We start from the raw sequence: 22983 nt of genomic DNA, 5'->3' as shown, positions 1-22983 counted from the left end.
TGCTGCTGGAGTAGGTGTCAGTGCACAGAGCCAGCAGACACGTCCCAGGAAAATATAAGGCAGTACTGTGTAACCTAGATATCATGGAAGAACTGATGCCCTAAAGTGGCACTATTGAAATGCACTGAAGCAGGGAGAAATCTATAGAAGCACAGTTAACTCCCAGCTTCATCTCTGCTGCTTTATTCAAGCAAAGAGGTTTGGGATGGTGAATTGTTTGGTGGATTTATCGTGTACAGAGAAGAAATTCTGTTTTGTTTTGTTCCGTGAGGTTTCTGTATGGATAGAGAGAATCTGAGGAAAGAAGGGTAACTTTTGCTTTTCAATCTTTCCAGACGGTTCTGTCAGCAACCCAGAGGGAGCTGGGCCAGCTGCAGGAGCTCAGTAACCATCAGAAGAAGAGAGCCACAGAAATCTTAAACTTGCTGCTTAAAGACCTGGGAGAGATCGGAGGGATCATTGGCACTAATGATGTTAAAACAGTAAGTTGGCTGTCTTTATTGCTTCCCCCAAGCTGTACCTCCTGCCATATGAAAATTAGGAGCACGGAGTGTGTGTGACACAGCAGCCCTTCTCCCAGGACGTTTAAATCCTGGTTAGAGCACAGTGTAAAACACTGAAGGGATCTTTGTCTGGGACAGAGATGGTCAGTGTCTGTGCACATAATTACCACACTGACTCCCAGCTCAGTGTTTGGGGCCAAACTAATGCAGCCCATCTGTGTGCTGATGCATCTATTAAACTCTGCTGTCTGAGGCCTGGGCTGGGTTCTCTGTCCAAACAATGCACACATAGACCTACTCCATAGTTAGCTGGCAGGAGCAAGTATTCCCAGAATCTAAATAATCATTACTGGAGAGATTTGGCTTCTGGGCAGCTTTCTTTTTGTTTGAAATTTATCCTAAAACTGCATGCAGGTGAACTTGAACAGCTCTGAAATCCATACTTCTGTAGTGTCAGCTGTCCAGGACACCTGAGTGAAGGAAGAGATCTGCATGGAAACCTTTTACTCTTTGTTTCTTACCTTTGAACAGTGGCTGCCTTCTCCAAAGAGCCCATGCTTTTGTTCTTCTTTAGTTCTTTAAAAGCATTTTCAGCATTAGTAAATTTGTGCTATGTGCCATTTAAATACTACATGACACTAGGACAGGATTAACTTTTGTGTATTGGCAAATAGCCTTCCTAGAGGATTCATTTACTCTGAAGTTGGAAGGTAAGGACGAGGAGTGTAGGTTGTTGAAGCAGTAGAATCCTTGGTATCTGAACATATCTGGAGATGGTGTGAATTTTGGCCAGCTTTGCTTTGAAATTTGTCTTCTGTCAGGCTCTTGGCTTTACAGATCTGATAGAGAAGGTAGATGTTCACACTGATATGCTTACAATATCGTAGCTGAACAAAATTCTAAACCTCAGAGACTATTTGACATGGTCAGTGCTAAATGCTGCTGCCTTGTGTTCATGCAGATCCTGGACCACGGGACCAAATTTTGCTAGATGTTACAGCAACCTCTGGTGGCCGTTTTAATAAGAACTGTAAGAGGAAATCTCTGCAAATGGAGGCTGTTCGATACACATTTTTATAGCAACTAAGATGTCAGCATTTTGCAGGGCAGCTGTCTGTAAATAAGGCAAGATTGAAAAGGTTTTAGATGAACAATTTGAAATTTGTTGGCAATCAGCAGCTTCTCAAAGTATGTCTAATTTCAGACCAAACTGAGGGCTTTGAAGGCAGTAACATTTTTTGGGCTATTCGAAGAAGGCAGAGCACATGTTGTCTTCCCTTTGCTGCTAGAAAAAAGGCAAAACCAGATGAAATTACTGTCCATACACTCAAGAAGAATCTTTGCAGCTCATCAGTGTGTTACGTGAATTAAGAAGCTGAAGGGAAATCATGAAGAGAAAGACATAAAAATCAAAGGCACTCTATTAACCAAGGAAGGAAGTGATGTTAAATAGGGTGGTATTAATGATTAGAGATGAAGGGGATTAATTTGCTCTTGCCAGGTAAGATTTTCAGACCAATGCCTGTGTTGCAGACTGCTATTGAAGGAGCACAGCCATTCAAGAGCAGACTTCTTTAAGAAGCATTTTGAAAATGTTCTCCAGCTTTCAGTTGCTTGAAAGAAGGAAAATGTCCTCTTCTGGTGACATGAGAAAGTTTCTCCAAAATATGCTTTTGGCATTCTGGTGGAGCTGATTACTTCAGATGCTGATGAAGCACACTGTGACAAGTCTTAATTTCTTAATTTTTGAGGCTTGTCAATGAAAACTCAGACAGACAGAGTAGTAGAGCATGTTTAAAGGTAACAGGAAGGTCTGTGGGTGTTCCTTCAGTGTGACTGTGCTCTCACAAAGGTTATCTAGCTCCAGACAACTGTTTCTCAGCAGGAAAACTGCTTTACATTGATTTCCATAAGGACCACACCTTTTAGATTGCAATCATCCGTGTGTTTAGTTAGCAGATGTGAATGGGGTGATTGAAGAGGAGTTCACCATGGCACGGCTTTACATCAGCAAGATGAAGTCTGAGGTGAAATCTCTGGTGAACCGCAGCAAGCAGCTGGAGAGTGCCCAGATAGATTCCAACAGGAAAATGAACGCCAGCGAGAGGGAGCTTGCAGCTTGCCAGCTCCTCATTTCACAGGTATGTCTGCTCCTTCCTTGTTCCCTCAAAGCAAGGTTTGATGATTTTCTCAGCCTCCTTCCTCATGAGATGCGTGTGCTGGGAGTGAGAAATGAGAATTCAGGGAGAATAGAGGTGTTTCTCTCGTCTGTTCTGTTGTTTGTTCCTCTCGTTTTGCATTCAGCGTTTTACAGCACATTCTGTGGTAAGATTCTGTCCTCCTGTTGTAGATTTCAAAATGTTTTCAATGCCATAATAGTGAAAAGACTCTTGGAGAGATTTCCTCAGCATGTTTTTGCATCTTGTGCCTCCGCTTAGAAAGCAAACTGACAAAGGAAGCAGTGACTGTATGGGTCTCTAACAAAGCATTTGGAGAGCCCCAACATCTGGACTGTCAGTATGCTAACAGATAGCTGGGCAGCAACATGCATGTAATAATACATTATAGAAAACATGACCGTGTAAGATAGAAATCCAGATGGTAGGAGGGCTTTGCAGTGGGTGGCATGTTCCAGGCAGTGATGCATGCTGCTGCGTTCTGCAGAGAGGAGGGGGCTAACTGCTTCACCATGCTTCTTTGATTACTGCACACATGAAGTGGTGGAGACAGTTTGAGTTTACTCCGTTTCTCTTGGTAGCAGTTACTCAGAGAAAACCTGGAGCAAGGATAGCCTCTTGTCCTGCAGTAGAGCTTCTCTATTCAGGTCTGCAGTAATAGCTGTAGCTGTAAGCATGCTTCTTAGTATTCAAGGAAGGCTTGAATCCTGAAAGTATTGGCTGTCCAAAAATGTTAAGTAAAATTACACTTTTTATGCTGTCTTAAAGTGGATCCAGCCACTAGAAGTCACCCTGCCAATCTGTATTGCTCCCTTTCTTTGGGAACTTGTATTAGTAAAGCAGATGAAGGTTTGCCTCGAAAGCAGCTATCTATATGCATACTTCTGCTGGCTGAAAGAGGATTGGCAGCACAGAGCTGGGAATGAGTATCAGCAGTGGGCTGCTGGGACATTTTCCTTCAGCTGTGGTGTTGGCTTATGCTGACCCAGTGAAGGAGCATGTTAAGTGGAAGCAAGATTGTCTGTCTGTGTGGGGCTGGTGTTCTTCTTAGACCTCCTTCTTAGGAGGTTTAGTATTTGAGTGACTTATCCAAGGCTGTGAAAAAATGCAGTGAAAGAAGTGAGACTGCAAAGCTACATCCTTTTTTTGTTCCCCTCCCTGTATTTGTATTGCATTTTAACATGGTGATGAAGCCAAACAGAGATACTCTGAAGCAGGTGATCACCTTGCCTTGCCATTTTGGAAGCCCATCTGTTTTTAAGCCTAGGAAGAAGCTAGGTGTTAAGCTCAAAGTGTTGTGGGAGGGCATACACCTTATCTATAAAGTGGAAATTTATTGTTGGCTTAATTTAAATCTTAACAGCCCATTTATTAGTCTAGGCCTAATTATTGAAGAGAGACAAGAAATAATTTGATGCAGAAAGACTTCTAGTGACAACAATGATGCCATTAAAATTGTCACACACATTTCTTTAGTTTCTACCCTTTTTCCTTATGTTATACCCAACCTTCTGCTGCTGTTAAGTTTGGTGGTTTCATGCTGACATTGCTGGTGTGGATGTGACAGCAAGCACTGTCAGTATCTGGAGCACTTTGCTGAGAGAGATAGGTTTATGTTGCTGATTCTTCTTCCTTGCTTCCTTCTAGGATTCAGCTGGAGTAATTTTGTGTGTTTGCTAGCATTCTTTTACACCTTGCTATTTCTTGACTGATCTGCAGCTCCATATTACAACTGAATTTACTGTGTATGGGGCCTTTTACATTGTTTCTTTCCTGTTCCCTCTGCTTTTAAAGCATGAAGCAAAGATCAAGTCCCTGACAGACTACATGCAAAACATGGAGCAGAAGAGAAGGCAGCTGGAAGAGTCCCAGGATTCTCTCAATGAGGAACTTGCCAAGTTACGTGCTCAAGGTACAACGTGGGTTCCTGTGGTCATCATTTCTTTTAGCAGCTGTATCTTAGAAAATGCAGTTTTGAACAAAGTATTGTACATACAGCTCACCTGGCACTGCTGCAGCATTTGATTTTTCAATCCTACTCTACTTTTGTCATACCTGTATTCCCACTGGCACAGAAATCCAACTAAACAGATGGGATTTTAGCTCACTTACCAGGCTCTAAGCTCTGCAAATGCGCAGTGACAGCAGACCTGATGTCACAGGGTCAAGCTCTGATGTTGAGCTGTTGCCTTGGTAGTCCCACAGCACTTTTTGTCTGCTTGTATTTTGCAGTGAAGTGATAAAATTGTGATTCAGATCATTTCATGTCTTGCACCTGTACATTACACTCGAGGTAACGCTTTCAGCCTAACCCATTCACAGAATGCAGAGAAACTTAATTTTTCAAAAGAATTAAAAGCTTGGCAAGAAGCTTCACCTTTTACTTTCATGATGTGAGGAAAAAAAAATGCATCAAAAGCAATCAATCTTTTGAATGTTTGTTTTGGAAATTCTCAGCTGGCCATCTAATTTCAGTTGTCTCTCTGGAAAGTGCCCTGCCCCATTCATTAGGAAGATGCTTCCATTAGGATTGAGTAGAAGTTTCTCTCGTGGCTGCTCTATAGGATCCAACTGACTTCATTTTTAAGAGTTGGGTTTTTTTTTTCCATTCTAATTCAGTGTGGAAAATTTTTATCAAAAGGAGTTTTTCTTGCTTTGCCAAGCTCCTGTTTTATGTATAATTACAGTGTAGCCTTAGAATTACTCTGGATTTCTGCGCAGGGGCTGCTCTCTGACTCTGGGAGCAGCAGATGGTGACAGGATTTTTAACATCTGCGTGGTTTTTTATTCACACATCTCATCTTCCCACCCCACTCACAAGAAATGATCTGTCTCTGGAGGCCAGCATTGCCCAGCAGAAAGGGGAGAGGGAGGATCCCTAAGGCAGAGTCATAGGAGATGAGGGGAGGTTGGGAAAGTGCTGTGTGGGCTGTTAGTAACAGCAGCAGGATTTGGACAGTGGTCACACGTAGGGTATTGGAAAACAATGGCTGTGTCTGCCCCTCCAGAACAGTCTCACCATGATCTTGCTGCCTGCCTTGCAAGCAACGCTTGTTCTTTTTACATGGCTTGACATAGAGGTGATGTACGATTGGTTGGTTAACTCTCAACTGTCTCCAACTTCAAACAGAAAAAATGCATGAAGTCAGTTTCAAAGATAAGGAGAAGGAGCACCTGACCCGGCTTCAGGATGCAGAAGAAATGAAGGTAATGTCGTGTGCTGCAATATTGGAGTTGATTTCTTAGTGAGATCATTCATTAGCTGATAATTAGAGTGTGATTTTGTCTTCCTGTACGTGTTGTGTGCTTTTAAATGAACTTTTCTGCCTCTGTCAGAATTGCTGGCTTCTGTTAGAAAACCTGATCTCTTAGAATTGAGTGACCTTTGCAGTTTGAAATTAGAGAACTTGCTGGTACTGAGGCTGGTGGCCAAATGAAGGAAAAAGAAGACACTCACCTGAAATACTCAGGCTGTAACTGAGACCAGCTTGTCTGCTGAACCAGCTTCAGAGAGTACAGAGGTTTGGTGCACTGTGTTTGCTTGAGTGGAGCTGATTTGGAGACCCAGCATCCATGGTTGAGAATCATTTTGTTAGGTATGGCTGAAAAAGGATTCACCTCTGTGTCACTCTGATATTTGCCATTTCTAGGAACTCGGCTGAAGCCCATTTGCTAAGCAGTGCACCAGGCTACTGGGGTTAATATCATTTAGGAACTAAAACTTAATGAAAATGAAGCCAGACCATTTTACCAAATGGTTTGGCAGAAGTATCTCATAGAAATAATAATGACATACAAACCTGTTTTCTGATACTTTCTCCTTTCTGTAGAATGCCAAGAAGAAATATTAGGAAATGATGAGCTGGTAGTGCTTCTGATGAGATTACAAGTTGTGCAGAAGAAAAATACAGTTTTACAAAGATGGTGGTAGAGGTTTGTCAGCTGGAGAATTTTTACCTCCATTATAAAAAGTTAAGGTTGTTAAAACAGCTGTGAAGTTATTCCTTACATTTGTAAGAAGAACATTAGTCACTGATCAGCAATTTAAAGTGAGATTCATTCAGTTTTTTTCTTACAACTTGAAATGTATCTAACCATACAATTTAAATAACAGGGCTGTGGCTGAGCAATCCAGAAAGATGGGTTAATTTAGATGATAGATAAAAAGCAAACTTAGGTGTGTTATTTGATTTCTGTCTCACGTTTGGCTTTGCATTTTGTGCTCTGCAGAAGGCACTGGAGCAGCAGATGGAGAGTCACAGGGAAGCCCATCAGAAGCAGCTGTCCAGGCTGAGAGATGAAATTGAAGAGAAGCAGAAAACAATCGATGAAATCAGAGAGTATGTTCACTCACTGTCACTTTTTGTGCTCCTGTATTGCTCTGTGACACTACAGGACTATTTTTTTGGTTGGTTTTATTAGCTTTAATTGATATCTCTGTACATCAGAGCCTCAGGGAAAGTTGGAAGTATCCTTACATGCAACAGCTATGTCACAGACCCCAGTGTGTCTCGTTTTCACATTCATGGTATTTCTTTGTGACACAGGAATATAACTGTGAGATATCCTCCTGCTTGGAAAGGTTTTAAGGTTTCTTTTTACTGTTGTGCTCTTATTTTTGAAGTGTTCACAAAATCTGAGCAATCCTGATTTAGCACTCCTGTCCATATTTATAGTGTGGGTAAATAACAGTAGGGAAATGAGAAAGCAGAACAGAAAGAATGCAAGAACAATGTGTCCTTTAAGATAAGACAAATGAGGCAGGAGAGTATATGGCTGACTTTAATATTCCAATATTTTAAAATAAAAGCTGTTGGTTTTCAGATTCGTTAGCCTTAATTTCTTCCAGAATTTTACACTACAATTACTTAGTTCTGTTTATGGAAACTGAACTGCATATTTGTGGCCTTCAGGACTGAGCTGTTCAGACCTTTTGTTGTTTTTTCTTTTTGTTCTAGTATGAATCAGAAGCTCCAACTGGAACAAGAGAAGCTGAGTGCTGATTATGATAAATTAAAAATTGAGGACCAGGAGAGAGAAATGAAGCTGGAAAAGCTCATGTAAGTCAACAGTTTTCTCACCTGGTGTCCCTGAATCTGGTCTCTTTTAATGTGTGTGCAGGAAACATCCTGGTGGGAAGCATTTGTGTTGAAACATTCATGCTGAAAATAGCATTTCAGTAGCAACGCCAACATGCAGTAGAAATGAATGATTATTAACTACTCCTTTTTTTAAGTTTTAGGTGTTTTAAAGGTGTTTTAGAGCTCCAACTTTATGAAATATCGTGGCAAATCTTAAATCCCTCATTTCTTAACATGCGGGAAAAAGAGAATAATTGTAAAACATTTTTGATTTAATGCTTAATGTTGTGATCTTTTTAGATTGCTTAATGATAAAAGGGAACAAGCAAGAGAAGATCTTAAGGGGCTGGAGGAAACAGTGGTATGTCATGTTTACAAGTTACTGAGTTTTTTTTCCCTATGTTTTCCCTATGTTTTCATCACTGATGTGTAACCAAAACACTTGCATTGGTGCTTATGAAAACAACTAATTTATATCAGATAAGTTCTTTAAGTTCTTTACAGAGAGAGTGGTAAGGTGCTGGAACAGCTGCCCAGAGAGGCTGTGATGCCCCATCCATCCCTGGAGGTGTTCAAGGCCAGGTTGGATGGGGCCCTGGGCAGCCTGGGCTGCTGTGAAATGTGGAGGCTGGTGGCCCTGCCTGTGGCAGGGGGTTGGAGCTTCGTGATCCTTGAGGTCCCTTCCAACCCAACCATTCTGTGATTCTGTGATGATCCTATGAAGCTAAGTCTGTGCACTTCCCAAATCATGAAATTGAATTCCAAGTTCTAGGTGAAATGCTACTGCTGTAGTCCCCTGTGAATAAGCTATCCCTGCTGAGGCTATAGTACTGTGTTCTGCTGCCCTTCTTCCTTGAAAGCACACAAAGTGACCAGTATGTTGAATACAGGGTAACTACACCCAAATGATGTGTACCTGCCTCTCACTTGGCCTGTGCAATGGCTTGTAAGAGAATCTGATATTGTGCATGCAATGTTAAAATTGCAATCTAACATGGGCAATTTCAGTCCTGAAGATGCTGTGCAGTTTTGTTGGAAGCTCCCTTTTTACCTGTCTGTAAAATATGCCAGCTTTCTCAAAGATCTCACAGGTTGGTCTGTTTTAGTAGCATCGCATTTATTTTTGCTAGTGGTAGTTTGGTTGTTAAACTCAAATGCAGTGCCTTTTCTGCTCTGTGTAATGCTTCAAAATTAAGCTTGACCTCAGGATCAGCTGGAGTTCATTACATGTAAAAATCCGAAGCCATACTAATTGGGTTTGTACAACTTGGACCCCTCTTGGCTCCCCAAGCCATAAGCCTTATTTATTTAAAATCCTGTAAGGAAGAGAGTTAATCAGCCTTTCTTACATGACTTGTGTTCATCAGACTCCTGCACTGCTTGCACACTGGGAAGACTTAATTAACCCTGTACAACAAATGGTCAAGGCAGCTGGAAGTCAGGCAGCATGGTGATCCAGGCATCAGGCTCTGTAGGCATTGGCTGGCATTTGGGTGGTGATTTTGGGGAAGGGATGGAGAACAGTTTCTGTGAGGCCACATCTGCTGCCCTGGCGGTGACTTGTGCTCCTTCCCACTGCTGAGCTGATACAGAAACAAGATGAGGGGGCTCATTGGAAGGAGTTATGGGTTGGAGGTCTGCTTGTGCAGCAAAGCTGAATGCCAGCTCTCTGGGAGGCTTCTGCTCTGCACCTCTGTTGTTTAGAATGGCACACTGTGCATCTTCTGATTACAGAATAATTCCTAAATGAGCCGTGCATATGCTGTACAGTTTCTACTCATTCTTTAGTCCATAGAAGAAGGGTCTCATTTTTGGCATGTAGTCAGTTGTAACTTTCTCTTTTCAGGGATAGAGACAAGAAATTTGAGTTTTTAACAGCTTGTAGACATGGTGGTGCTCACAGTGTGATTAATTTACATTCCAGGATATGAGCAGATAAGCGTGAAATGGAAAAGCTGAGGTTGCACTTAGCAACTTTGGAGAGATAGTTCTCTTTAACATGGTTTTGGTGAAAATGGCATCGAGGTGAACTTGATAAAGCTTCCTTTCCTGAAAATGATGTAGCATTTTTGTTCTTTTTGGAATGGGTGCAGGGTTGCTCCATCTCATGTCTTGTATTTGGTCTGGAGTAAGGTCATTATTTTGCTGAGCCAACAAGTTGATATATAGAAAAAGCTGGGAAAATCTGGATTTTTGCCAGAGCTTAAAAGGCACTTTGAGATCTTAAGTACCTATGATTAAGCACTCAGACCCAGTCAGTGAGTTTGCTACTCGGTGAATCCAAAGTCACATAGCGAGAGATGTGTCACCATGGCCAGTTTGTTAGACTTGTGGCTTTGGTGTTGCAGACAGCATATGGCAATACACTGGTAAGAGAAAAAGTGCATGCCCTGTTATTCTGTGAGCAGCTTGTTTGTAGGCTGCTTGAACAGCCAATGTGTGTACCAGGCAGGAGCATCCCTGTAAGGACATCACATTAAAGTCATGTTATCTACATAAATTTGCAGAGGTGTCTTTGTTTTATTTAAAACCCCAGAATGCCTACTGTCTATCTTAGTGATTTGTATTTGTTTTTTTTTCTCATGTAAATTGATTCTAGGCAAGAGAACTTCAGACTCTTCATAACCTACGCAAACTGTTTGTTCAAGATCTCACCACTCGTGTTAAAAAAGTAAGAATGCACTCCTGTCATCCAATATAATGCAATCCACTGTGCATGTTATTATAAAATGGAATATTTTTTTCAGTATCAATGAGCAATACATTAAGACCATCCTGATGGTTATCCAGGCTTTGGCTCTTACTGGGTCTTAAGGACAGGTCTTGGTAGTTAAGGGAAGTTACTGCATTTTGAGAGATGGTATAATGGGTAGCAGAAACTGCTCAATGGAACTTGCACTCGTGTGTGCTCTGCTGAACGCTGAGACTTTGTGACTTTATCATCCTTGGCCTTTTCCTAGCAAAATTATCATGTGGCCAAAGACGAGTTTCTTAGCAGAAATTCAGGTGTTTTTAACTGTCGAATCAGAGTAGAAAGTTGCATAAATATTCAAAGGCTTCACAGTAATTCTTAGCTCTTTAGAGTGGCTTTGGGGAAGCGGCTGTTTATTTGTTAAAATTGAAAAACCACATATGGTAAAAATGTTACCTAGATCTAGAGAAAGGGATATTCTTTCCTCCCCCCCTGAAGTCTGTGATTCTGTTCAGGATCCATGGATTGTTCAATAAGAATACTTCATTTTCTGTGTGGAGGGCAATACGGCCCCTAAATATCAACTCAACAGGTGAAATAACTTCTCTTTAATTTGGGGCTCAGGAAGGCTTTTCGGCCTTTGGCAAACTTACATTCCAAAATACCTGAGCTTCCTCTTGAGTTTCTGCATGGTTTTGCTGAACTCTGGAACTCTCTGTGCAGAGCGTTGAGCTTGACAGTGACGATGGAGGCGGAAGTGCTGCGCAGAAGCAGAAAATTTCCTTTCTTGAGAACAACCTGGAACAGCTTACTAAGGTTCACAAACAGGTAGGAGCTTCACTTCCTTCCAATGCCTGTTTTGCTATTAAATCAAAAGCCACTGTGCCTTTTTCATTGACTTATAGTAATTTCACCCATAGGAAAAACTGCACGTGTAACGCTGTTCTCTAGTATTACAAATTACATTCTTTTCCCCCCAAATAATATTTTTATATGTTTAAGAGAATAATTTTTGAAGCTAATATGTAGGTACTGTTTAAGGAAATGGTACCTATAGTTCTCAACTGAAGTTGTTGGCATTAGGACTACACCTACTTACTGGAATGTTGTTGTGGTCTAGCCCTGGCAGGCAGCTCAGAACCTCACAGCCGCTCGCTCAATCAGTGGAATGGAGGAGAGAAGCAGAAAGGTAAAAGTGTGAGAATTGTGGGTTGAGATAAGGACAGTTTCATAGGTAAAGCATAAGTTGCTTGCGCAAGCAAGGAGTGCATTCAGCTCTTGCCATCAGCAGGCAGATGTTCAGCCACTTCCAGGACAGCAGGGCTTATCACATGTACCTTGGGAAGACACAGGCATCACCCTGAACATCTATCCCCCCTTCCTCCTCCTTCACCCCAGATTTTATTGCTGGAAATAGAGGTTTTCTGTGCAGCTTAAGGGCTGGTGCCTCCCCAGGGATGCTGAGGCTGGCCATTTCTGGGCATGATGATTTCCATCTCTTCCCTATTTTTTAAGAGCTTCTGTTTCCTTTGGATGTCTGCTTTTCAGAGCAACGAGAGCCCTTCACTGTGGGTGCCAGCCCAACAAGTGGGAGGTATAGGGGCGTGCTGTAGGCAAGCATTTGGGTATGGAACCCTCTGCTTACTTGGAAGTCTAAATACTAACAGTGTGTATATGGGTATATCTATCTCAGTAGGTAAAACTGGATCATTTCTGCCAGTAAGTTTCCACCCTCTTATAAGATGTCAGTTTTATTGAACTGTATCCCACATCTCAGATGCTGAGTACAAGGTAGTAGAAGAGGCTTCTGGTTTCATTTATGAATTCTAACATTGCATTCTCAATTGCAGTTTTCTGAAACTGTTAGAGAGACACAGTGCTCTCCAAGATTTGCTTTATTTATTCCTGTAGAAATGCCAAAAATGCAAGCAGTGCTGGACTGTGACAAGTGTCCATTAAGGTTCAGTATTTTAAGATTCCTGCTTAACAGATGGCTTAAAGACCTAGTTTCTAAATGTGGAAATCAGGACATGTTAATAATGTTTTTTTTTTGTTTCACTCTATTGCCTTTTTTTGCATTCTGTTCAGATTTCTGCTAGTTGTTCAGATTTTTATAGCTCTCATTAATGTATATTTACTCAAAAACAACTGAGGAGTTCATGTCTCATAAGCAACTTAAATAAAAAATGACGTTGGGCTTGACCTGAATAGGAGATCATCCTGCACTTATTCCAAATCAGAGCTGTTTGGTAGAACACGTGCTCAACACTTTCAGCAAAAGCACACTGTGACAACTTTTATTTTTATTTTTAGCTTTGCTTGTGTTTTTCTTTTGGCACTCAGCCTCGACTAGCAGGTGTAAAATGTTTTGTTTGTGAAACTGTGTGAATGTTATTGCATGCTGTTGCTTTACTGTGTTATTTATACGGCAGCAAAACCATTTTCTTCCCTGTACTTCAGAAAGGGGAATATCATTTTTTGGAACAGTTATCTGTTGCTGTTTAGTGATGGTATAATTGTTCTGTAGAAATTGTACTGTGCTTTTTTTTAACCAACAATCTGTATCAGTTTTTATTTATCTAAAAATCAATCTGCCTCCTTGACTACGGTTGAATGCAACGTTAGATATTATTCTGATGAGCAGTAGAGCTTGTTCAGCTTCACAATCAAGGAATTCTGTGAATTTAAAGTATTGTCATCACCGTGTTTATGGTTATAGGCCTTAAGGTGAATTCTTAGCAATGGATGAGGAACAGAAAGTTTCTACTTCTCCCTAATGCTTGAATAGTGAACAAGAAGGTAAACATGCCCTGACCACTGGCGATGGTGAATTCTTGGCCACACCAAGTATTGTCTGTAAGCTGTGTTTAAGCACTGTGGTTTTTAAGCAATGCAGTGATCAAGTAGCTGTGAAATGCCAGACGTTTCTGCATGCTGAGAAATGCAGAGTTTCTGGCTGAGTTGCTCTGAGGGTCTGGAAATTTGGTTGTTGCTGTAGTGCCCTGCAGGGTTCTTCCAGAGCCTTCTACCTTCAGAGTCATGTGTGAAATCGTGTTCTTTGATCTCCCTGTTGAATGATTGGTAGCTCAGCTGGACAAATAACCAGCATGATTAATAGGAAGAGAAAATGTTTCTTTGGCATAAGCTTTTCGCAGGCGTTTCTGGAGGAAACCTGTTTCTTTCCTTCACGGTGTGCAAGTTGTGAAGAGGAATAGTGGTCATTTCTGTCTCCTTGTAAGATGACCTTTGCTATGGTTTCTCACAGGGTATTTTTGAACCTTCTCTTCTTGCAGTTGGTACGTGATAATGCAGATCTTCGTTGTGAGCTTCCTAAGCTGGAAAAACGACTTAGAGCTACGGCAGAGAGAGTTAAGGCCCTGGAGAGCGCACTGAAGGAGGCCAAGGAGAACGCCATGCGAGACCGCAAGAGGTACCAGCAGGAGGTGGATCGCATTAAGGAGGCTGTAAGAGCCAAAAACATGGCACGGAGAGCACACTCTGCTCAAATCGGTAAGGAGGTGTTGCTCAGGGGTGAGCGATTGCTCACACACTTCGTGGTTGATTTGTTTGCTCATTTTTGAAAGAAAAGAGCTTTGAAAGCAGGAGTCTGGGGCAAACCTCAGGGTCTGCTTCTCCTCTGTTGCACAAGCAGCTTCAAAGACTTCACTTTTTCATAGAATATGCCCCACCTCAAGTTTAAAGTGCCTTTGCTATTTAGCTCAGTAAATAAATGGCATAATGGGTCTTGTGTGCCATTCTAATGACCTGAAAAAGTGTCTCTTTAAATTAGTCTCTCACTTTCTTCCTGCTCCCCCTCCTGCTTCTATTCTGCCTTTCAGCTCCTTCCTTTCCTTTTCCAATTACTACTCCCTGTGCTTTCATTTGGGCTGTGTAGAGTCAAATATTCCTGTATAATGCAGATGCTGGGTATATCTCTGTGGTACAATCTGAATCCATGCATGCAATCAAGTAGTAGTGTTCAATATAGGAACTTTTCAGGTGGCAATTTTTGAAATGATTTCTTGGAATTGATAAGATAATTTATTGCATGGTGGTGGCAACGTTGGTGCCTTAAAACCAGAGGAAAAAATTAGCACGCAGTGTTTCCTGCCTTATGCAGCCTCTCCTAAAAAGCCATTATCAGTTCTGTCTCTGCTTCTTCTGGAATTACATTAGTAGCCAAGGTAGGAAACTGGACACAGAAAGTACATCAACGACCACCAAATGAGTCTTGACTTTTCTGTGCTGTACAGACAGCCCACAATCTTTGTAGAGATGACAGGCATGCATGAGACGGTCAGAGGACTCTATCACCAACAGAAAAGCAATGTATTTGTTGTTGGCCAAGGTAAGGGAACACTGTGTTCCTGATTACAGACTAAACTGACAAGCAGTTTCTCTCCTGTTAATGATGGGTTTTGTACTAAAGGATAAGGTGAGGTAAAATCCTGTTGGAAAAAGCTAATTGTGTTGTTTGGTTTCCTGCTTTCTCTGCAGCCAAGCCCATCCGCCCTGGTCATTACCCAGCGTCGTCTCCAACAGCTGTCCATGCCATCCGAGGGGGAGGGATGTCCAACTCCAGCTACTATCACAGCACCAAATAGATGAGAAGTAAGACCAAAGACCCAACTGTTCTTGCACTGATCACCACTTCTATTTTGCTTCTAGCAGACCAGCAGTATTTGTTTTCCTAGTTTCAGTGGGGGTCTTTTGCCTATGTTTTAACTGAGAAAGTTAGTAGTTTAAGTGAGGGTTGCCTTGTTTAGAGTACTTTGCAAGCTCCTGCTCGGAGTTTTTATTTTAATGACTTATCACTTGAAACTCTTTTTAATAAACTGAAATGCTGCTGCAAGTCTGTACTGAAATTAGCACATAGAAGTGTGAAACTTGTGTATTAAAAATAGAGTTCCAGAGACTGCTGCATTTTCCACTTTTCCTAACACGAATATGTTTCCTTGTGATATTCTGTAAGGATAAAGACTTCTAGTAAATAACCCTGTACTGGGAACTAGCTCTGTGTGATTGAAAAGCAACCGAGCACTTCTATGCCCATGCAGGAGCTGCCTGTGGACAGACCACACCTGGGAACTAGTAAGGGTTCTTCCTGGGCAAAGTTCAAAATGGAAAATGTTAGAAGCTGAAAACTTCATGCTTTAGGGTGAGATAATACTTGAGAGATGGAGCCATGTGGCAAACAGGCTTCTTCATAAGCATTTAGCTTTTCCTTCTGCCCCTCACATGCGGGACCTGCTCCCTCCTGCTCCTGAGCAGCTGTACCTGCAGCCCAGGGCAGGGCTAAAGCAGCCTTCAGTTGGCAGCAGCACAGAGCTCTCTGAATTTGAGTGTCAGCATTTTTCTTTTGCTTCTTTTGCTTTGCACTCTTAGTCGGCCCTCTTCAGCTGAAAATGTAAATATTTTCCCTTATTGTGAGCACTTAAGGTTTCTGTGTCTACTCATAAGCAAAAATCTTGTCTTGGAAAGAAGAGCAACACAGTCCCATGCTTCATGCACCCATCTCTCTATTTATTTCCTTAAACACCCATTATTTCTGGGCTAGTTTAGATGATAATTTTGTTGAGAGCGTATTAGGAGTTGGATGGTAGTGAGCGATAAGTGATAAGAGCGAATGAAAAGCAGCTGGTGGACTGCTGGATTGCCTTTCCAAGTCTGGCTTCTTTCTCCTCTGGAGGATTAATTCTGTTTTATGACTCTTTTCTGATAGTATCTGGTTTCCTTTAGGCATTTGGCATTCTTGGGTGTGTTTTTCTTTTTCTTTTTCTTTTTTTTTTTTGGAGAATGCTTCATGTCATGCATGCATGCAAACCATCCATCACATCATTCAACCTTTTATTGTGTTGTGGGGATTGTTTCTGTTCATTGTGTTTTCTGTGAGCCCTGTAGCTGCAAGCAGCATATTTTTGCTGTGGATGAATTAGGACAAGTCTTTGCTGAGTGCTTTTCTGAGTTAGTTGATTCTGAACTGAAATTTGCTTTTCCATCTCATGGGAAATACAGCCTCTGTCTACTTCATTGCATTCCCATGAAAGAGCAAAGGGAAAAGAGTGTGATAAAGAAGCCTATAAATTATTTCTAAACATATATAATAAAAGCTGCTCTGCAGGGGGAAAAAAACTGCTACCTGCCTAAACTGGGCAGGCCTTTAATAGACCATCTGCTGTGAAATTAAAACTGTCAGACGTGAGCAGGCCACACACCAGCTATAGGCACACGTCAAGCAAACGACTGTAGCTTAACAGAAGTCATCAGTAAAATAAATAGGCATAACACAAGTTGAGCATGTAACAGAACAGGACTTTGGAGGTCAATAAAGAGCAATCTCATATGCTTTAGATGCTGAGTTTTCTATCTGAGGGGATAAGCAGATTGAAGCCACTCCTCTGGAGCGTGTTGCTGAGAAGGTCATCGGTCATGGGAGAGAAAAAAAGGAACTGGGAGGATCTTAGAACTGGCTTAACTTAGAGGTTTAGCATTTCTGAAAAAGTCAGGGGCAAAAAACATCTGAAAACCAAATGGAAGCCCTAGAGGTTGGAATGAAGCCATTAAAAAAGTGTGTCTCTGTGTGTTCCTCGTATGGTAGCAGTGTTGCTTTCTGCTGACTGGGCGATACTTAAGGAAGGTCAGTTCTCAATCAGCTTTGGTCCTTTGGTTAAAATGTTGGCAAATTGTAGGTATGTGGCTGTGGGGAGCATCCCAGTAATCTGAATTCTGAGCTCAGAGGGTGAAGGGCTGGGGATCTTAGTTAAGAGTATCAGGAAAGGTACAGCTTCTGCAGGCAACACTTTGTAGGGATTGTTTTCATACCATTGCTGAGCGGTCTGAGCCTACACTCTGTGTTATTAAGTGACGTCGTTCTGCACATCCAGAATAGAGCAGAACTTTGAGAGTCATTTAGCAGAATGAAATAATGGTTTTTCTAGATAAATGTTTGCTGTCAAGTTACACGTTATTTAGAATGACAATTCTATACCAGGATGAGGGGAAATTTGTCTTATTTCCCTCATCATTCACAGTGAAGACAGTAGCGATTTCTTGCTGCTAGACTGGTCAGGAATTGCAAGTCATTAACCTGAGCAGAACGTCCCATCAGTAACAGCCAATGAGTGTTAATAAAACATTGTTGTAAATTGCAAATTGTCAGTAGCCGACTTAAACAGAAGACTCAATAGAACAAGGAATGAATCTCTAAGAGAAAATTCCTCCATCTGTGTCAGTTTCAGGAATCTTCAGAAATCTAACTGCAATGAGTTTGTTAGCTGGGGCATATCTCAAATACGGATCTGATGAAGTTGAGAGAAAGGGAGTTCATGTTGGTGTGGCTGCAAGGATAACTGCAGCAGTGTGAGTCCCGATTGGGTAGAAATCCACGCTGAATTGTTTTTCATACTTGAAATATGTATGCAGATTTGTGTTAGTACAAATCAGTTCATTTTGAAATGCCTAACGTGGACCTGCTCAGAATCCTGTACACCCCATCTGGAGGCCATGCTCCTGTTCTTCACCTTAGTGAGGGAGAGCTGAGCTGTGGTGGTGCTGCACTTCTGCAGCTCATCGTTTAATAACCATCTTCAGATGGACCAGAGATCACCTTTACATCTGCTTTAGTTACATCCCACACCTAACCAAGGGGACAGAGGGGCACTAACAGAGCTCTGGGACAGGTAGGGCTGAGGTACAGGGCAAGTTTGGTTGATATGAAATAAATACTCAAGTTGTTGCGTTGGAGAGCAGTTCAGGTGCTGTATACAAACTTCTGGGTTGGATATCACTGTATTTGTAGCAGTTTTCTCATGGGCTGGGTGGCAGCATGAAGGACTCTCTCCTAAAGTTGATACACCTGTGAGCAAAGTGGCACAACTTGGTGCGCATGGAACTTTGCACAGGCAGGCACACCAATAGCAGAAGCAGGGAGCTAAATATGTTGACAAAGCATGTGCTTTCCTATTTCAAATCTTGAGTAAGCTGGTTATCTGACTAACCTGCCCTTCTCATGTTTGTTTAAACCTGTCTGGTACCTCATCTGAAAAGAGAAGAAGTGAAATGAAGATATGCTAACAATTGCAGTAATGCTCCATAGTGGCTTACTGAAATTATTAAACCAGCTTGTATGGGATCTGTATTTGTGAAACACACTGTGCAAACAAGCTCCTGACAATGTGACTTCCCTTATCCTGAAGTCTCTGGTATGTTCCCAGCACCTCCCCATCCTTAAGCAAGATGAATAACTATAGTTAATCTAGGCAGGCCGTTTAGATTAATCTAGGCAATAAAATGCATGAATTAATAACCAACTGTCCCACTTGCCTCGAAGATGTTAGTGAGGATGGTAACTGGGAGGGAGCTACAATACCCACTGCTTCAAACAACACAGATGAGTTGATTCTTTCTAATAACTTGATCTTTAATACTCAAAACTTTTGTGTTAAACAATCAAACAAGAAAACATGTAGTTAAGCAAAATGTTGCTCCCTTTACAAGATCCTGTACCAGCTACTTAAAAAGTGCCAGGCACATTCAGTTGCTTATATGTTGCTTTCCATATGGCTAATGAGAAAAGCGTAACAAAAGCAATCAAAGATCGGTACTTCCAATTATTTATAACGAACTGCAGATCAGCTTTGTACTTAGCACCCTACTGTGAACTTCTGGAAGGAGCCATCGTGAAATTAGTGAGAAAGAAGCCTGTAAAATATCAATATTTTTGTGTAAAATGATACTGTCAATTTTCCTAATACCTCATCAGGATATGATATAAAATGTTTTATATGTTTATATTTATATTATATTCACGTTGTTTATATTATTTTTATGTGTGTGTGTTTGTATGTGTATAGACATCAGGAAGGAACCTTTTTTCCAGGAGATATTTGCAAAAGAATGACTTGCCTGGATTTGTAGTCTTTTGTTCCTTTCATTTTTATAATATCTTTGCAAACTTGGTTGTGTTCCACACTTGTTAACTAAGATACTGTTCTTCAGCTCCTATCAGTAGAGAGAATCATAGACTCATAGAATCACCAAGGTTGGAAAAGACCTAAAAGATCATCCAGTCCAACCGTTCACCTATTCCCAATAGCTCCCACTAAACCATGTCCCTCAACACAACATCCAGAAAAATCCCATGAAGGAAAAAGAAAGATAAAAAGGGGGAAAAAATACCTTTCTGTTGTGCTTAAGGATGTCTTTAGACAAGACGTGATGCCGTGTGAGAGGTGGCAAAGAATGAATATCATTGTTTAGTTATGATTGTGCCAAGCTGTGGGCTGGAAACTGTCAGAATTCCTCTCTGAGACTCAGTAATTGAGACTTGTTCCACGAATTCCTGAGATGGTGCTTTACACTGATGTTCTCGTGGCAGTGTGGGTGCTGCATATTGAGTTTCTGCCAAGTGTCGGGGTCAGTTATTTGCCATGCTGTGTATCTGCTTTCTAATCTGAAACATCCACTAATTATCGTTACCTTTCTCACTCTCTTTTGACAGGTCAGTCCCACTTAGCATGTTACAGACTATCATTAAGCCACTACTTTCTTTTATCCCCCTCTTCAACCTGATGCACATTCTATTCATCCTGCGCTTCCTACCGCCACCTGCGACGCACTGGCCATAGGTATTTTGAGCTTCGTAGGATCTCCACGTGTACAGAAGTCTTCAGCTCAACTCCTCTCCAGATACTTGTACAATGTATTTAACGTAACCATCTCAGTACCCATAGCAAGTCTGCCACCCAGAATGGCACCGACGGCGCGTGACCCCCTGGCACTGCTTAGGTTGGGGCTTCTCTGCTCAGCCCGATGCTGTTGGAAGACCTCTGTCACATCAGTAAATCCCACCTTCCGGCATCCAAGAATTAATTATTCGGTGACCAAGTGCCATCAAAGGCAGGTGATTGTGCTCTGTCGTGACTGATTTACTGTATAATATACATATTATTTTATATTTTTAAGGGATGAAAATGTGCTGCTACATGGTTTAATTTTACTGCTTACATTTTTGGAAGGAAATTTTCCCCAAAGAACCATTTGTAAAATCCTGATAAAATCTCTGGACTGTATAAAATGACCTTTCTTGCAGTACCTGCTAAAGATCAAATGGGATGCAGAGAAATCTGTTAGTATAAATCTAGGTTTTTGGAGTTTGGTAGTTACATGACTGTATGTGTGACTTATCTTCAAGTTACAATCTGGTCTGCTTGTAGTTCTCCCTATGGTGGTGGGTTTTCCTGGAGTGTGTTGGCTGGCCGTGTGTTGCTAAGCACTGTTCTCCAGGACACTTTGAAAGCTTTCAGAGTGCTGCAGAAGTCCTGTCTTGGGAAAGCCTGATCTGCTCACACCAGAATTCACACACGGGAGGGAACAGCCCCCAGCAGGACAGGTACTCCCTTCCAAAAACAAAAAGCCCCAGGTATAGCCCCCGTTAAGGTATAGATGGTTCAAGAGGAGGTGCGGGTCACAAGCTGTCCCTTGCAGACCAAACTGGGAAACACACCTGTTAGGAGATGAAGAGCATGCTGCAAGGGGAGAAGAATGCACTTGCTGCTTGTGTAACGACATGCAAGCCATCCTGCTGTGCTCAGAGCCTTTCTCACCTCCCTGGTGCCAGGCAGAACGTGTCCAGCTTCTCAGCAAGGGGGCACTGGAATCCTTCTGGGAGAGCACAGCTGCAGGTAGAAGCTGCTCCTGCTGCTGTGTCACATTAGCCGTGTCACCCAGCAGTGTGGCTCCCAGGGAGGGTACAGCTGCATCTTCTGCTGCAGGTGTTTGCTCTTAGGTTAAGAGAAAGAGACAGATTTTTTTTCTTTAATTTCTGAATGTGTTCACATTGACACGAAACTAGTTAGGTAATGGAGAGCCTTTTGAAATACTGCAAATTTACTTTAGTATTTTTTTTGTCTACTGACATTACTCAGTTTCTTGCAAAGTAAGTTGGACTTGATTTAACTTTTTTTTGTTTTTTGATGTTGCACTATATTTGGGAGCATTTTGCAAAACTATTTAATGAAGTTGCAAAATTTGCATGTATTTAATTTATTTTGTATTTTTCAGAGTTTTATATTTTTCTTTATGTGCATGTGCACTGCCAGGAAAATGAACTGTGAACTCGCCATATGCAACCTTTACTAGAGTTACTAATTCAAACCTACTCTGTGCTGCTCAGAGCTGAACTCTCTGCTATGAACTAATTATCCTCTTGTTTTTGTTCTAATGCAGTTGTCTTAAAAAAAAGAATACCAAACTCTTAGTTGCTGCCTGATTTTGTATTGCAGTACAGCTGCTGATCTGTATTTTGAGTTCAAAATTTGGTAGGGGGTTGCATTGTAAATGCAGTTTCCCAAGTTGCTCGTGCTGTTATCATCAGTTATGTATGACAGTTTAGACAGATTTCTTCAGCTTGAGTACTAAGTTAGCTTTGACATCTCTTAATTGTGCTAGTGCTGATCAGCCAGTCAGTTCATCTAGCTAAAGCAGTGTGAGTTTCTCCAAGTTAACTTCTGCTTCAAGACTGTAAGAGAACTTTCTATAGCTGAAACACTGACAAGATGCAGCAGGCTGAGCTCCTCCAAAAGAAATACATTCGATGCTTAATTGGAAATGATCCAGTCTGTCAGTTGAACTTATTCTGCTTATAGATTCTTGTTTTGTAGCCTATTTTAATGAGGCAATTTAAGTTTGTATTGCTTATTGTATATCCAGCTTTTGTACCATTTTCAAGTCCTATGTATTTTATAGATAGAAAATGAAAGCCACACATCTGCTCTGCAGGGATCAAACCCTGTCTTCTGTCATTTCCAGAACCTGGCGCTGTCTTACTTTGCTCTTTGAATGTTGTGTCATATTTATTCTAGGCTGATTTTCAAGTTGTGATTTGTGTAGCGCAAATGAAGCTTCACATCTAAGATGTCTTGCATGGTTTTGGTGGAAACACTTTTCACAAATGGAAGCCATACTTCAGATGGAACTAAAGTGCGTACTGTTCTTTTTCAAGGAATAAAATACTATTTCCTGCTCAGCTGAGCTTCTCTCAGTGATATCATAGAATCATAGAAGGGCCTGGGATGGAAAGAAGCACAGTGCTCATCCAGTTCCAACCCCCTGCTGTGTGCAGGTTGCCAACCAGCAGCCCAGGCTGCCCAGAGCCACATCCAGCCTGGCCTTGAATGCCTGCAGGGATGGGGCATCCACAGCCTCCTTGGGCAACCTGTAACAGTGCATCACCACCCTCTTGAGTTTCTCCTTGAATTCACGTTTCATTGACTTGTTTTCCCAAAAGCAAGGAAAGTTGAACCTGGGAAGATCTCGATTGTGTTTTACTCAACAAGGGTGAGATCGGATTATCCTGAAAACAGTGAAAATCAAAAAAAGTGAAAACAAACAAAAACCAAACACCCAAACATGTTCACAGTGATGTTTTCTGCCAGGAGAACCTAATGAGTAGTGAGCAATGAACCTCCTCTTGCTTTGACTTTCCTCTTTGCTGTGCCTGTGTGAAGCGAAGCGCGCCGGCCGACATGTGC

The 22983-nt window shown here is 41.6% G+C and overlaps 1 protein-coding gene across 2 annotated transcripts in view; it reads left to right on the top strand.

Annotated features, from left to right (window-relative positions):
* Positions 1–22478, top strand: part of KIF5C (kinesin family member 5C) — a 66070-nt gene extending 43592 nt beyond the window's left edge. For both annotated transcript variants that reach the window (XM_048954071.1, XM_048954072.1), the window contains exons 15-26: positions 336–482; positions 2456–2644; positions 4475–4592; positions 5811–5887; positions 6911–7020; positions 7639–7740; positions 8062–8122; positions 10361–10432; positions 11177–11281; positions 13747–13963; positions 14951–15064; positions 19953–22478. In XM_048954071.1, the coding sequence (XP_048810028.1) occupies positions 336–482; positions 2456–2644; positions 4475–4592; positions 5811–5887; positions 6911–7020; positions 7639–7740; positions 8062–8122; positions 10361–10432; positions 11177–11281; positions 13747–13963; positions 14951–15057 (1305 nt within the window). In that variant the 3' untranslated portion in view covers positions 15058–15064; positions 19953–22478. The remainder of the gene's footprint in view (positions 1–335; positions 483–2455; positions 2645–4474; positions 4593–5810; positions 5888–6910; positions 7021–7638; positions 7741–8061; positions 8123–10360; positions 10433–11176; positions 11282–13746; positions 13964–14950; positions 15065–19952) is intronic.
* The last annotated feature ends 505 nt before the right edge of the window (positions 22479–22983 follow it).

Source organism: Lagopus muta, chromosome 8, assembly GCF_023343835.1.
Source record: "Lagopus muta isolate bLagMut1 chromosome 8, bLagMut1 primary, whole genome shotgun sequence".
Classification (NCBI taxonomy): domain Eukaryota; kingdom Metazoa; phylum Chordata; class Aves; order Galliformes; family Phasianidae; genus Lagopus; species Lagopus muta.
This window is presented reverse-complemented; position numbering and strand designations above follow the sequence as displayed.